The sequence below is a fragment of the Gracilinanus agilis genome, chromosome 4, assembly GCF_016433145.1.
Source record: "Gracilinanus agilis isolate LMUSP501 chromosome 4, AgileGrace, whole genome shotgun sequence".
NCBI classification, from domain to species: domain Eukaryota; kingdom Metazoa; phylum Chordata; class Mammalia; order Didelphimorphia; family Didelphidae; genus Gracilinanus; species Gracilinanus agilis.
In genome coordinates this window covers 315,942,602-315,959,533 of record NC_058133.1, presented here as the reverse complement: position 1 = coordinate 315,959,533, position 16,932 = coordinate 315,942,602, and the positions used below count along the sequence as shown (strand labels likewise).

At 33.0% G+C, this 16,932-nt stretch overlaps 1 protein-coding gene across 5 annotated transcripts in view; it reads right to left on the bottom strand.

Moving 5' to 3' along the window:
• Window positions 1-6,667, bottom strand: part of MYO6 (myosin VI) — a 115,808-nt gene extending 109,141 nt beyond the window's left edge. For all 5 annotated transcript variants that reach the window (XM_044676122.1, XM_044676123.1, XM_044676124.1 and 2 more), the window contains exon 1: window positions 6,536-6,667. In XM_044676122.1, coding sequence (XP_044532057.1) covers window positions 6,536-6,652 — 117 coding nt within the window. In that variant the 5' untranslated portion in view covers window positions 6,653-6,667. The remainder of the gene's footprint in view (window positions 1-6,535) is intronic.
• Window positions 6,668-16,932: the final 10,265 nt, after the last annotated feature.

Sequence of the window (16,932 nt, the reverse complement as noted above, 5' to 3'; positions counted from 1 at the left end):
AGACATAAACATGAAATTTGAAGTCTTAATAATGGATAGCATAACATGAATTTTAGTAAAAGATCATTCTTCTGGTTTGCTTGCATTGTTATTAAATTTAGGCAAGGAATTAAGTAATTCACTGTGATTGGTTTTGATGTCTTTTTAATGGCAGGTAACTTTTATATCCTATCCAGTTAGGCTAAAAAAAAATTAAGATGACTTATACTAAGCCCAATATTATATTTGTTTGAAAAAATGTGGAATAACAATCTCCATTCCACAACTTTTCAACCTAGTGACTATGGGCAATTCACTTAAACTGTATGCTTCAATCTATATTGAGAGGTTCATCAGATGAGATCACCGTACTTTTCCTAAGTCTATGATTACTATGCAACAAGTCTATGATTCTACAAAATGAAGACATTAAGACCCAAAATGGGCTTATTCAAGGTCACACAGCAAGGCAGTGGTAAAAAGGAGGTCTAGAACCCAGGTAAGTGTTTTTTTTCACAATACTGCACTATATTAGCAGCAAAGCTCTGATAGTAAGGGATTTTTGTAGAACTAGGACAAGATTTTCCTCTTTTCTCTCCTAAAAAAAAATTACCCATCTCTAATAAGCACTAGCATAAAGTAAATATTGTAGTTCATAAAGAAAATGATTAGATAGAAACTGTAAGACTGATTCAGATTGACAATGATTGGTAATGGATCAGAGCAAAGGATGAAGCTGGCTATCCTAGTAGGGAGGAGTACATGGTCTTGCTCCTTGGCTCACATACTCATCCATCTTGGATAAACTTGGGGAACTATTGAAATTGGAACAGTTATGGTCACAGCATCTTGACTTTACACTATTGCTCTATCTAGTGTTACTGTCCTTGTTGTTGTTATTATTGTTGTATCTAGAATTATAGAAGGTATTTTTCCTATTGTTGTTATTATTATAGTTGTTTCTGTTATTAAAATTAATTTGTGATTTGTAATGACAATCCCTAACAATCTGGTCTAGTTTGTGACACAGGTAGCAACGCTTGACAATGTTGTTGGTACTGCTATAGGATTGTCTTGTTCTACACTGGCTTCTGTTTTTGTGTTTTTAAAGCCATGTTTTTAATCTCTTCAATTTCTTTTGCCTTCTTTGCCTCCTTGAGCTGTTTCTTCAATTCAGCAATGATATCTTTTTCTTTGTCCTCAGCATTTTTTGATTGTTTGGGCTCTGTTTCTCTAGACTCATGTACATAAGAAGCTATTTTTCTAATGTCTTCAATAGATAGGGATTCCCACTGTGGGCAATTCAAACAGAAGTATGTTTGAATGGAACTTGCAGTGCCCTTCATGAACTGCCTCCTAATATGCTGGATGTTATCTTCATTCATGTCCCTAAATCCAAGTATGGTCTCTCTGGCTTCTACCAGTCTATCAAGATATAGGCTTGGGTGCTCATCAACTCCTTGCTTCAGTTTCTCAAAAGAGCCCCATGCATTTGAGCAACATGCATGGATTCTCATCACCTCAGCTAAATCTTCTCTACACCTTTTTAAATATTCCATATTAGCATGGGATGACAGTTCTAGGTCCTGGTGTTGCTCTGGCCAAGAGACTAGGTTGGGGTTGCTCCTAGTCTCTGCAATAAACTTTGCCTTTTCACTGGGAGTGTAGAGTTCAGTCAAAAGCAGTTCCACGTCTTCAAAAGTTGGATTATAGGACACACAGCCCTTTTATATTATTTTATTGATTTGTGTGGATTTAAATAATATTGTGGGAACCTCCTTTTTAAGATCTCTAGGTCTCCCCCAGAAAATGGCTTATACCCCTTAAAATATACAATCCCTGAGTCAGATTGAACAACAGTCCTATCAGTTATTGGCAATAGCTGCAGCCTCAGCCCCTTTTATCTCTTCTTCATTGTTTGTATCTTTGGCCTTATCTTTGGTATCACCTGGGATAGTCCCCTCAATTAATTCCAACTGTAAAATGGTCAACATCTAGTTCTTTGCCTTCCCTAATTTGCCTATTAATCTCAATGAGTAGTTTCACTTGCTGTTTTAGTGTCTCAAGAACTGGGTTGGTATTCTCTGCCTTGCCAAAAGTATGTCCAATCAACTTTCCCAGAACCCAATAAGCCTGAAACATTGACACTACTATTGCCCCACCAGTTGGTATATATGCCAAGGCTTGCCCAATTATTATAGTCAGTCATTGATATGAATCATATATCCTAAACAGCTCCATAAAGAATTGAGGTATCAAAATCATCATAAATTATAAAACCCTTTCCAAAGACTGTAAAGCAACAAAGTACTGCTCCCTACTGTGACTAGCATTCTATTTAGGGAATTAGCCATGATGTAATCCACTTCTTCAGGTTCAAAAATCCAAGGCTGGCTGGCCAAACTGTAAGATTGATTCAGATCGACAATGACTGGTAATGGGTCAGAGCAAAGGATGAAGCTGGCTATCTTAGCAGGGGAAAGGGGTGTGAGTGAACAGAATTGTTTCTCCTCCCCATCTTGAGGCAGTTACAGCAGAAGGAATAACAGTTTTAACAGTATCCCCTTTAGATCAAGATATGGAGACTGTTTAGGCTTGACTAATCCAGGGCTAAATTGGTAGACAGATAGGAAATAATGCCACTGAGATTTGCAACTGCCACTGTTGGAAGATTATTCCTCAAAACCTGAGATAGATAAAGGTTCAGGATGTCTTCTAAATCAGAATACTTGCTCTCTGGATAACAGCTGTTCCAGTGCTTGCCTGGATGAAGATTTTACCTAGGTAATGTATGATATTGGTTGGTAAAGCCCAAGTATAACTTCACACAGACTCTCAAACTTAACAAGGGAAGGGATTTATTAATTTCAGGAAAACAGGGGAAAGGAGGGAAGTTTTAGGATTGAGGATGAGGAAAGCTACCTAATATCTTCAGAAAATAACTTAACCACTAACTCCTTCACAAACTAACTTTCCTCTTAATCTAATGTTATCAAGTTTAAGATGGTGAAAGTAATCTTGATTGAAGATCTATATAAATGAGGAATTAACTGAGATATTGCAAATGAGGTATTTTCCAATGCACACAGCCTGGTTTAGTATGTATAAAATAAACAGCAAAGTAACCCCCTGCTCCCTGAGGTCAGAGATGAGCTAACAAAAAGAGTAATCCTACTCTCTCGCCCAGCCTCCCTTGAACCCCCAAAAAGTGTAAGTCCTTGCAAGCTGGATGTCCTGGCTTTTATACTCACATTCTTAATTGCCCCCTCTCCTAGAGTTCTGGGGGGGCGGGGTTACTGTGGAATTCTGTGAGGCAATTTCGCCCCACTTAAGATCATGGATGTTACAAAAGGCAGGGTACTAGTTAGGTCCCCAGGATCTATAAAAGGGTAAAAATTAAAGAAATAAAAGAAAACACCCAGTAATAGAAAGAAAGAGGAGAACCTTCAACAGTCCTTTTATACAGAGAGCTATCTCTCAAATCAGATGTCATATACTCACTTAAAGACTGAATTACATATATAATACCATTTTTAAAAAATAAATCCTTGCTTTCTATCTTTGAATCAATACTAAGTATTGGTTCCAAGGTAGAAGAACAGCAAGGGCTAGACAATTGTAGTTAAGTGACTTCCACAAGCTGGGCAATGTCTGAGGTCACATATGAACTCAGGCCCTCCCATTTCTAGGACTGGTTCTCTATCCACTGAGCCATCTAGTTGCCCCAAAATATTATTTTAACAACTGTCCAGTGAGGAGCATATTGGTAGAAGTCATGAAGAAATTACACAGAGGCTGGAGGACTCAGAAAGCAGTTCTTTTTCCATAGCCAGTAGGGTATAATTCCACATAATGCAAATAAAGAACTAAATCATGCTTTCCTCATATTTCCTAGAAACTGAGAAACCTACTATCTAGTCTATAAATTATTAAATTAAGCCCTTTTCATATGCAATTTATTTTTCTGTCCCTCTATATGTAGAGAATTAGGACTTTAATTAGAGAAATAGATAGAAATGGAGAGTAGACCTATGATTTCACTGATTCCTGGGAGCTCCCAATAAGGAAATTCTTTCCATTAATGAAGACTATCACTTTCTTTGCCACTTCTGGTTTCAATGAATTGCCTGAAGCATGGAAGTAACTTGCCCAGGTTAACACAGTTGGTATTGTCAGGCATGGAATTTTAGCCCAGTTCTTCCAGGCTCTAAGGCCAGCTTTTTATCCATAATAGCATTTTGTCTTATAAACATACAAAAGATAAATTAAAAGTAGATGAAATCAATTTTGTCACTTGTTAGAGCACAAATAAAAGGCTTGTACTTAAAAGATAAACTGCTTGAAGTCTCAGAATTATTGGTGGATTTCAATTATTCATATTAGTTTTCCATTTCAGTACAATGAATAATTTAAACATAGACAAACATATATTTGTCTAAACATATGTGAGGAAACTGTAGGCCTAGGGAGTAAGGTTTCTCTATGTTTAATAGGTAATTTTTTGTAGTCTTTATAGTCACAGTTACAAATTTAGAGATGTAATAATTTGACTTACGAAACAAATGTTTTTGAGAAACAATGGCCATTCTTTTTTAAAAAACCCTTAATTAAACTTTGGATTTAATGCTCTAATTTTAATACAATAAGAAAATATGAATTTAGTTTAGTTTTCTTCTATTCTGGAAGAATACTATCATATAAATATGAACTTATAAAGAAAAGTAGCATGTTATAGTGAAAAGAATGTGAGACCTGAAAGTGTAAAAAAAGATTATGTTCCAGCTCCACCACTTACTCTATGTTACTTAATCTTCCTAAAATTTAGTTTTCTTTTCTATGGAATATAGTTTTCTTTTCTAAAATGGAATCTCTACCTTTACTTCACAGAAAAAAGAAATGTGAAATATAATGTATAGAAAATAGAATATAAATTCATTGGGGTCAAGAACTATTTTATTTTTCACATTGTATCCCCAATGTCTGTCTCACACAGAGTAGGTACTTAGTAAATGCTGCTTGATTTATGTAGGAATCAAGGGAGTTTCCACAAAAAAATAATCTCTTATGTTCATTAAATCATAAATGTGAACCCAAAAAAAAGTAAAATCCAGGAGCAAGAAGCACTGTATTTTACACAAAGATCAATGCTATAAGATTTTCTACATCTTCATGTGGAAAAAAATTGAAATCTACATGCATGAACTTAATTTTCTTATTTAATTTAAATTTTTAAAGACCTCCTTCTCTCTGTGGATAGTTCCCTCATGGCATAGTGGAAAGAATACTGGACCTGGAATCAAGGAATCTAGATATGGATCTTCCTCTGCTACCTGTGTGACATTATGCAAGTTCATCTTTCTGGGCCTCAATTTCTTTATCAGTAAAATAAAAGGTTGAACAGGAATACATATAAAGTTCTTTCCAGACTCTGAGAGGAAAAACTATGTTTTGAAAACTTCTACCCTTTCTTGATTCTGCTTTCATAAAATTGGCATCTTTTAATTTAGGGCATCTAAAGAAGGTGCATTGAATTTTCTAGGTTGTTTACAGTTACAGAATATTTTTCTCCATGAGAATATGTCCTCATGAGACATACGCCTTGTTTTTCTTAGGTTCCCAAAAGGAAGGCAATCATATGACACTGGATTAATTATGTGTTAGTAGGCTATAAATAATTCAACACACAATTACAAATCCTAAACTAAGTAGAACTAAGGAAACAAAAACTTAATTCCCAAACAACTGTTTTTTTGACAAAGATTCAATAAGCTGAAAATTTGGAAGTTCTATCACAAAGAAAACAACTAAAAATATCTATTTATAATTAAACCTTATCTGTAATTTGCAACTCCCAGTCTCTTCCTTTTTCTAACTCTTTACTTATAATACTGTCTAAAGCAAAAATGTCCTCTAACATTTAAATGAACATATATGCTATAGACCTAAAACTTTTGTTACTTTATTCTTTAATTAAAAGTAAATTTTAAATGATAAAGTAAAGGTGGAGTTAAAATAATAGTACTCTCAATTAATAGAAAATTACCATTAAAAGAAAATGGATAACAAAATCATGAATTCATTCCAAAGAAAAGCAATTTTCAAACTTAAAGAATCTAGAAGAATTATATGCCAGTAAGTTCAAGTAATAAGAAAACACAAAGGGAAAAGAATATTCTGATATAAAATTATAAGACAGTTTTTGATACTTAACAGTATTTTCACAGAATGTTTTGGGTACATTTTAACAAATTCATATTCTCAAAGTTCATATTAATCATCACAGTATCTTAAAATTACTGTTTTCCTTAAGATTATGTTTCTAACATTTTCTATACCTATTAATGTGGTTCTAGAAGCTCTAATAATTCTCAGAAAATACATCTCTTATTTCATAACAGAAATAGAAAAATACATTCATTTAACTAAAATTTACTTTCCAAGAAACTTTTCTGAAATGCATCTATTTCAGTTAAAGAAGGAAAGCTTTGCAGAAATCAAAAACTCTTAACTATCTAAGGAAAGCTTGTCATTCTCTGGTCAATTTTTAGATGCTTACCTTTCCTTTTTGGTTTAAAGGTTCAATTGTTAAGCTGTCTGGACCAATATCCACAATATTGCCCATTTGAAATCCTTCCGTAGGATGTGGAGCCCAAACGGGCTTTCCATCTTCCATTTTTTAGAGGGTATATCCGTACTTTCCTATATAAAAAAAAAAAGTACATTACAAATAAGGCAAAATATATTGCCTACAGAAATTTTTTCCTTTTTTTAAAAAATGTGTTTAATATAATTTATTCCCAGGTATCTGGACCCCTCCCTACCCTCTCTACACTACAGAAAGTATCACCCAACAGAAAGATATTTATATAAAGATTATGCCTTTTGTGTTTCTATTTTTCAGTTCATTCTCTAAAGGTGTGCATTCATAAGTCATTCTTTAGATATTTATTATATATGTATGCATATACATATATATCTTGGTTATAGAAATCTATATCTACTCATTTCATTCTTTATTACTTCATATAGGTCTTTCCAACTTGTTGAGTTTTTTTTAATTAATCTGCTCATCATTTCTTATGGCAAAGTAATATTCTATCACAATCGTATACCACAATTTGTTCAGCCATTACCCAGTTGATGAGCATTCCCTCAATTTCTAGTGCTTTGCCACCACAAAGAAAGCTGCTATAAATATCTTGGAATATGTAAGTTTCTTCCCTTTTCCCAGATCTCTTTGGGAAACAGACCCAGCAACAGGTTATACACAGTTTTATAACTCTCTTTACATAATTCCAAATTGCTCTCCAAAATGGTTGGGTAAGTTCACAATTCCACTAACAGTGTATTAGTGTCTCCATTTTTCCACATCCCTTACAACATTTATCATTTTAGCCAATCTAATAAGTGTAAGATGAGATCTCAGACTTGTTTTAGTTTGCATTTCTCTAATCAGTAGAGATTTAAAACATTTTCTGAATACTATATATAGCCTTAATTTCTTCATCCAAAAACTGTCTGTTAGCATCTTTTGCCCATTTATCAATTAAGGGATGGTTCTTGTTCTTATAAATTTAATAAAATTCTCTATATATTTTAGACATGAGATCTCTATCTGAAAAACTGTGTATAAATTTCCCCCTCATTTTCTGCTTTCCTTCTAATCTTAGTTACATTAATTTTATTTTTATAGAAACTTTTTAATTTAATGTAATCAAAACTATCCATATTTCATATCTCAAACTGCTCTCCATCTCTTGTTTACTTGCAAATTCTCCTCCCCTCCATAAATATGATAGATAATACATTTCCTATTCTTCTAATTTTCTTATGATAGCTTTGTGAATGATATAAGATATTGTTTTATACCCAGTTTCTGTTAAAACTACTTTTCGAGTGCCCCAGGAATTTTTGCCAAAAAGTGGGTACTTATCCCAAAAATCTGGATCTATTCTTTTGTCAAATATGAGGTTATTATAATCTTTTACTACTATTTTTTATCTGTTCTGTTCCACTGATATAATTTTAATCATTCAGGTGTCTACAGGTTACTTCCAAAGACATATGGCATATCATAAGTCTTTCAATTACAACTCTAGTTCTAGTTCTGTTATCTTGATAAGTTATTTAATGTAATGAAAGCCTCAGTTTCCTCATTTGTAAAGTAGAGATAACGACCACAGTATCTATTTCCCAAAACTGTTTTAAGCCAACTCTGTAAATTCTAAAATGCTATATCAGTGTTATTATTAGACCCCTGACCTTAATAAAGGCCCTCAGAGTTACATCACCCCTTGTTACTGTGACACACTCTGCTTATCTTTGCTTTTATTCCTCCATCTATAGGAACAGAAAGACTTCACAGAGTGGTAACAACGTTCCTCTCCTAAATCAAAGATACATCTCATGTTCCTCTCCTAAATCAATGATACATCTCAATCTTAAACTTCCAAGAGAGGATAAAACCAAAGGGAAAACTGCTGGTTAGAGCAGATGATGCCAATTTCTGCCCATTTCCAAATCATGTTGTCTATACCCTGGCCATCTTTCTCATCCTATAGATTGTGCCTCTGGGACTCTGGGCTCTGATATGTGACCATTCTCATTTTCTTGATCATAACAAGGTCACTACATCACTTCCCAGACATTTCCAAACTAAGCCACCTTGTTTCTTCTAGCTGTCCTTTATATATCTTCTTCATCTAATGGAATATGAGCCTCTGGAATGCAAGGGTTGTTTTGCTTGATTACATTTGAATAGGTGATGCTTAGAACAGTGCCCATCATAGAGTAAATACTTAATAAATGTTTTTTCATGCATTCCTTCGGTCAAACTAGAGAAACTAATGAAGCAAAACTGATAAAGGTAAAATGATAATATTACAAGAAGAAAAAAAGAACCACATAAGACCAAAAAATTACAAAGAAAAACAATTTATTTCAACAAAATAGTTGTTATATAAAGTTATCCACACCAATATGTGTAGTCTTCAACTTACTAATGGATTACAGGATCACAAATTTAGAGTTGTTAGGGACCTCAGAGATCATCAATCAATCAATCAACTAGTAAATACAGGAGAAAATACATTGGCTCTGAAGTCAGAAAACCTGGGTTTAAATTCCAGCTGTGATACTTATATAACCTATCAGACTTCAGAAAGTCACTTCAGCTCCCCATGTTCCAGTTTCCTCCTCTGTAAAATGAAGGAGCTAGAAGGAGCAGCCTCTGTGGTTGCCTCAAGCTCTAAAGATTAATTATCTCAATATTTATGAAGCAACCATATGCTGAGCATTGGAGACAAAAAAAATTTTTTTAAGCCCCACCTGCCAGGAGCTTACATTCTAATTGGAAAGAAAAAATGTGTGTATGTATCTAGGTGTGTATATAAAAATATATGCCAATTCATGCATATAAGCATGCACAGATACACATGCACATACATAATACAATCATATGCATGTGCATACATACCTCTACCATACATCTATATGTACATATATGTATATGTGCATATAAAACACACATAAACCAAGAAAAAAGGTAAGGATTGGTCTTGTGATTTTAATGGTACAAAGAACTCCCAGATAAGGAAACTCCCTCTACCAATGCAGGTCAATACCTTCTCTGAAACTATTAGTCTGTTTATAGAGGCATATAATGTATATATTAACTACAAAAAGAATAAATTAAAAACAGGTAATTACAAGGTAATACATTAGGAAGACAACTAATGAGAAGATGAGAAGAGTAGAGATTAGGAAAGGTTTTATATAGAAGATACTTCTTGAGCTCTTTCTCAAAAACAGGGGTGAGAAAGGAATGAATACTTTCCAGGAATGGGGAATTACCAGTGCAAAGGCACAGAGACAAGGGGTGGTGTGTGATGTGTGAGGGCAGAGGAAGGCTAATTTTGCTTCAAGGAATACAGAAGATGAGGTATTGTCCAATGACATTAGACAGATTAAATGGAGTAAGTTTATAAAAGGCTTTATAAACAAAGTGTCTATTTTTCATTCTAGATGCAATGGGGAATCAATGGAATTTATCAAGTAAGGGAGAAACATGGTCATATCTAAACTTAAGAAAAACCACTTTTGCTCAGTGTTAAGGACAGACTGGAGTTGGGAGTGTGACTTGAGTCAGGGAGAACAATTGGGAAGCAAATACACTAATCTAGGTAATGTGACAGGTAATATGGGTCTAGCTTAATGTGGATGCTGTAAACAGAGAGAAGAGGTCAGATATGAAAAATGTTGTAAATAAAGAAAGATTTGCCAACTGACTGAATGTGAGGAGGAAGACAAGAAGGGAGAGAAGAGGAGAAGAGAGGAGAATAAGTGAATGAATAAAATATCAATAAAATAAAATGAATGACTAAAAATTAAACCTGGCTTTTATATAATTCTTTAAGATTTGCCAAGCACTTTTTATGTTATCTCATTTGATCCTCATAATAGGCCTGTAAGGTAGGTGCTGTTGTTACTATAACTTTACAGAGGAAAAAACTGAGGCTGAGAGAGGTGATAGGACTTACCTAGGTAACAAGGATAGTAAGTTAAGTATCCTAGAAGCAGGATTTTAATTCAGGTCTTTCTAATTCCAATTCTCTAATTGCTAGAAAACCTAGCTGCTAACATCTCCAAGAAGAATTAAAAACTGTGTAATACTCAAAAGTCAAAGTAGGATACAGGATAGCCAAGAGTAGCCTGCAATAGAAAGCAAGTCATGTCACAAAATTCTAGAAAGGAGAAAGTATCCACAAGAAGGTAGGCAACAGTGTTAAGTGCAGCAGAGGTCGAGACGTATGAGGACTGAAAAAAATTCATTGGATTTGGAATTATTGATCATTGGTAACCTTGGAGAGAATAATTAAGAGATTATTTGAAAGTTTGGAGAAAGCAGTTTTCAGTTAAATGATGATGCCAGAAGACAAACTATAGACAGTTTAGAAGAGAATGAGAGGAAAAGAAAGGGAGACATCTATTGCAGTTAGTTTTCTAAAGAGATTAGCCACAGAAAGGAGAACATTAAGACGTTAGTCAGCAGGGATGGAAGGATCAAATGAATTTTTTTAAGGATGGTAGAGTCCCATTATGCACCCTAAATCTATCACTTCTCAGTCAACACATAATGTGTTTTACATATCAATCCTTCAAAATCATAGAGAATAACTGTATTAATCATAATTCTGACAGTTTTCTAAGTTGTTTGCTTTTACAGTGTTGGAATACATTTTTGAACAAGTGTACAAATTAAATACAACACTACTCATTTACTCTTCATCAGTTTATAAAAGCTTCATAATTGTTCATTTTTACAATATTGTATAGTATAAAGTTTCTGGTTTTGTTCACTTCACTTTGTCTCAATTCATTTAAGGCACTCCATGTCTGTTTGAAATAATTTATTCATTTCTTAGAAAACAATAGTATTTCATTACCTTCTTATTCACTATTCAGATGAGCATCCATTTGCTTCCAAATGTTTTTCCTTGCAAAAAGGGCTTTCTTCTGATCAAAATTGTACTCAATTTTAAAAGACCATTTCAGGTCTTATTTTGTCCATATTCATTATTCAAGTCCCTTCCCTAGATGCAGAAAATTTGTTGTCTGAACCAATCACATTACATGGTGTTAATGTACATGATCTAGTCCCTGGCACTATACAACTCAGGAAAATACTTCACACCAACTGCATAAAAGATACTATACTAGGTGCTACAATACAAAAATCTGAAGGGAAGCCAGCTGCCTTGCAGAATAATCTAAATCAGTGGTACCCGATCTTTTTTGGCCTACCACCCCCTTTCCAGAAAAAATATTACTTAGCCCACTGGAAATAATTTTTTTTAAATTTTGATAGCAATTAATAGGAAAGATAAATGCACCTGTGGCCATCACTGCCCCCTTGGATCGCTGCAGCACCCACCAGGGGGCAGTGGTGCCCACTTTGGGAATCACTGATCTAAATCAACAGAATAAAATATAAACAACATTCTAACAAAAGATTGATTAGTATGAAATTAGTAGAAAGGACATCAGAGACATAAGTTTATTTTATTTTGATGAAGCTATACAGATTCTTTATCCCCAAGATATCAGTCCTGATCCCTACTTTCCATTTCCACAGTTACCAGAGAAATTTAAGGCTTAATTTTCTCTTCCCTGGACTACTGGAGGTTTTAAAATTTTTACTGAGGAGGGAAAAATTATTTCCTAATGAGGGCTAGAAAAAAAAAGCACAGAAAAACTTCTATGGATAAAGTTTTCAAAAACCAAAATAAGATTTAGTCTGATTTATGGAGGGGGAAAAAACTGTAACACCTGACATCTTGTAATGGGGAAAAAAGGCTCTAACTATTCAATACTCGAAGTCTATATAAGTCTTTATTTTTTTCTCTGTAATCTTGATATTCATTGTTTCTTATAGTGTAGTGATAACCTTTTTACATTTTATACTATAATTTGTTTAGCCATTCCCCCAACAAAGAGGCATCTACTCTTTTCAGTTCTTTGAAAATGAAAAAATGCTTCCTGACTAAACTATTAAAATGGCTCTCTAACGAGTCTCCATATGCCCTCATCCATACTGCACACTATGACTAAATTAAATTTATCACTTCTCAAACAAACAAGAATTTGTTAAATACTCCTTGCTCTCAAAGAATTTATATTCTAAGTAATGTACAACTATGAGCAAATCATTCCACTGTTAAAAATGTATCACATTATCTACAAGAAAGCTCAAACACCTTAGACTACCATTTGAAGGACTTCTGTAACCTAGAAACTTCATCTCATATCTGACATAAACTCCAACCAAAATGGTCCACTCCATGTTCCCTAAACAATACCTATGCTTTCCCACTTCTTTAATTTTGCTCACAGAATTCTTCTTCTTGAACAGATACTTTTCTCCTTGTTGTTTTTGTTGAAATCTTACATAGCCTTCAAATCTCCTTTCCAAATCCTTTATTCTATGAAATCATCCCAAACCCAAGTATTACTGTCTTATTATTGCCCCCAAACAACTCAGAAAATGTTATCTTTTGCTGGGAACAGTTTGCAAACATGATATTTTATGTAAAATATAAAAATTTTTCAATATTATGCATTTTCATACCTTTCATTCTTCTACTAAATTGTAACTTATTTTTATGTTAGCATCTTCCTCTGTGAGAAGCATGGTTTTATAGAGAAGCTTTAAAACTCACTATTTAATTATATTTGTGAAGAGTTAGGAGCATGTAGCTTGTTTATTATAACTTGATTTGTAAAATGGGCTTTCAAAGTGCTATGGGGGTATAACATGTAACAAGTCAAATGATGTTGGTAATATTACAACTTTTACTCCAAGCAAAGAATGGCCCAGTAAAATTCCAGGAAATGGCATCTGCCACCCAAAGGTGATTAAAAAAATAGGTACAGATTCAAGTATGAAAATGTCCTTCACTTTAGAACTTATAAATAACACTAGAAATGTTGTTGAACCAACAGAATTTATGAATGTGATGTGCCTCTTCAGAGTTTAATTCAGCACATATATAAATGGAAAATTGGTTGTAGTTTGCCAGGCCATGGAGAGATTCTCCTTGGTTTCTCAGTAAGAACTTGAGCCAATAGAAATGTAACACTCCCTAGGACCTTATTGCCATGGGTATCTCTCACACAAAGATTACATTCAAAATGAAAATCAAAACCAAATAACCTAAGTCTACCAGATCTTCCAAAACAAACAAAAAATACAAATATAGTATTCACTGAAACATTTTAAAAGAGTAAACTTTAAAAAAAAATTTGTCAAAGAGTAAAAAGGCTACTTATTCAATGAAAATCACACCTTGTATGCCAACATAAAAAAGCCAAGCAAATTCATAAATAGTTTTGAAACTTAGATATGTAAATCATTCAGAAGTAGAGGTGTAGATTATCTGACTAGTTTAACAGAATTAGAGGTTTAATAAAACCACCAATAAGGTGGAAAAATAAATGGTCAAAAAAAGATGATAAGAAATAAGCACACTATACCATGCACGTGATTAAAAAATACACAGGTAGAAGGTAGTTTAGAGAAATAATCAATTAGGTACCAATACAAATCCAAAAAAAAACAATTCATTTTGACAGAAGACCACAAGGTAAATTTCCATATTATTATAAAGAAACTAAAAATAATGTTTACATTAATATAATTGTTTTAAAAATAATTTAAGGAAATATCATCTCAGTTTAAATGACATAAACACACAAAGGATCAATTATCCTTTTTTTAAGTTAAAATTCTAAATGAATGCACATTCATAATTATATAAATTAATATTGTGATTATATGATGTTACTTCTCCATAGACTAGTGTATGTATATATGTACATAAAAATACATATGTTCTTATTGTGAAGATATATACAGACATACACATATACATAAAATGATAGAAAAATCACAAAATATTCCTTAATGAATACTTTCTACATTTCCCTTCTCAAATGTTCAAATAGAGGTTGTTAATAAATAGGTAATAATGAATAGTAAAGTTATTCATTATTACTTCCCCTAGAATAGCTAACATCATAGAAACGGTGATCAAAGTTATAAATAAAATTAAGATGTACTCAATACTGGTAATGGAGAGTCAACTGCAGGCTATGCATTTTATTTCCCTTACTATTTCCCATTATATAACTATTAGATATATTCTGTGAAAAATATTTAACTTGGAATAGTTTCTCAAATCATGTTAAGAATTTGCACTAAAGTGAATGCACAAAATATTGCTGATACATAACACAAACTGACAAGCATAAAATACCCTGGAATATGCCATCTATTTATGGTACACAGCTAGTCTTAAACCAATCTTAATGAAGACTTCTTGGACTTGTGTACACTTCTATGTGTAATCAGCCTGCTATAGCTCAACTGCCCAGCTACTTTCTCCTCCATATGCCTCCCTACATTCAGAACTCGTAAGGAAGAATTTTGCTACAAAATTCAGTTCTGCTTCTTTTTACCCTTAGTCAGATTACTTATCTGGGACCTAATTTTTCATCTAAAATGAAGAGTATTATACCCATAGCCTATAAAATTCTCACCAGCTTTTAATCTATGATTTTAAAACCTTAAGGAAAATCTACTCCAGGTTCTCCTAGAAAAGCAATCTCTTTTTACAATATCTCTGACAGATAAATTCATTCAGTCTCTGCCAGAACATGTCTATCATTGAGAAACTCAACATTTCAATATGGAATATATTTTATTTTCAAAAAGTTCTGTTAAAAAGTAATTCCTTAAATTAGGTGGAAATGTGCCTCCAAGTAACTTCTATTCATTGGTTCTAAGTCTGCCTCTTTGGAATCAAACAGTAAATCTAATTGTTTTTCAAAACTAGACATATCTTTTTTTTTCCATCACACTAACACACCATTTCTCTCAACTTTTTTGAATAGCAATGTTTTTCAAGATAATGAGAAAGGAAAATGTTAAGAACCTAAAGACAAACTAAAAGACAGCTACACTTAATATAGAGAAAGTGAAATTCTTTGCCAAGAACCAACCTGTGGCAAAATTTCAAATTGGAAAGAGTTGATATGTAAGAGCCTTTAATCCTCTGGCTTTCTCCCATATAAAGAAAAAAGAAGGTCCAGTTGCCAAGCTGACTCCACCTTGCCTCCCAAGTTTCTGGACTATATAAAAATAAAATACAACTTTAAATTAACTACTTCCATTCCAGTTCTACTTAACAAATTGGTATGAAAGTCTTACTATGGGCAAAATGCTGTGATGGAGGTGGAAGCTCAACAATAAAAATAAAGTTCTTACTGTCAAGGGGCTTACATTAGTAAGGGATATAACTTACAAAAGTCAACAAAGATAATTTAAAGGGAAAAGAATAAGAACTGGACTAAGAAAGATTTGGGGGGGGCATAAGGGGGGGAGGTAATTGTGTTTTAAAGGAAACTAAAGACTCTAAGGTAGAGATGAAAGAGGAGTATTTTGAGTCTAGAGGACAGCTTATCTAAAGTTATCATAGAAAAATGGAAATGGGAACTGAGTTCTGGGAAAAATCTCAGGCCAGTATGGTTGAAATATAAAGTAAATAAAGAAAAGTCATATAAATATCTATAAAAGAAAGTTGAAGCCAGCTATCCTAAAAAATGTGAGTTACCAGACAGCACAGTATCATTAAACATCATTAATGGTGGAATAAGAAAAATATTTTGATATTTCCATGTGCTATTTCCAGAGTAAAATTTAGGATATAAAAAAATTAACTACCGATTGTCAAGTCTCCAGGATGGAAAAAATTGCTATTGTACAATTTTAAAGACTAATTCTAATGGTCTAATAATTTAAAATATTTTTTAAATTTAAAAAAAAGATACTTAATATTTTATTTGTAAATATAAGGAAATTATTTCTTAAAATTGAATTTTTTAAAGATACATTTTATGTATTACTGATGCAACTTCAAAATTTCCATTGGATTATGATGGCATTGCTCATTATTGTGATTATGTGAGTTTTTAATATACTGACTTTTTCCAAAACTGAACAACAAATGGGCCTCAATTTGGGCTTCTAAGCAAGCATATTCCATGTATACTGCATTTTTTTCAGAACAGAAAAAGTTCTGTTTTTCATTTTACTTCTATCATCATTATTTCAATAGTAGCTTTGAAACTAAACTAGTAACATCACTTTCCTATTTTTCTGGTTACTAACTTAAAAATCAAGCCATTTTTCTTTCTGAAATTTAAACAAACTCCCTAAGTTTTATCCTCCTCCTAAATCCTTCTTCCTCAACTAACTAGGAGAGTATCATTTCCCCTCCAATCACTAAAAAAAGCTGAGCAATCTCCGAAACCATTCATCAATCCATGAAATATAGTCATCCTTTTGGTTTTACATGATGAAAATATTTTAAAATATTTGCAGAGGTCAGGGGGAAA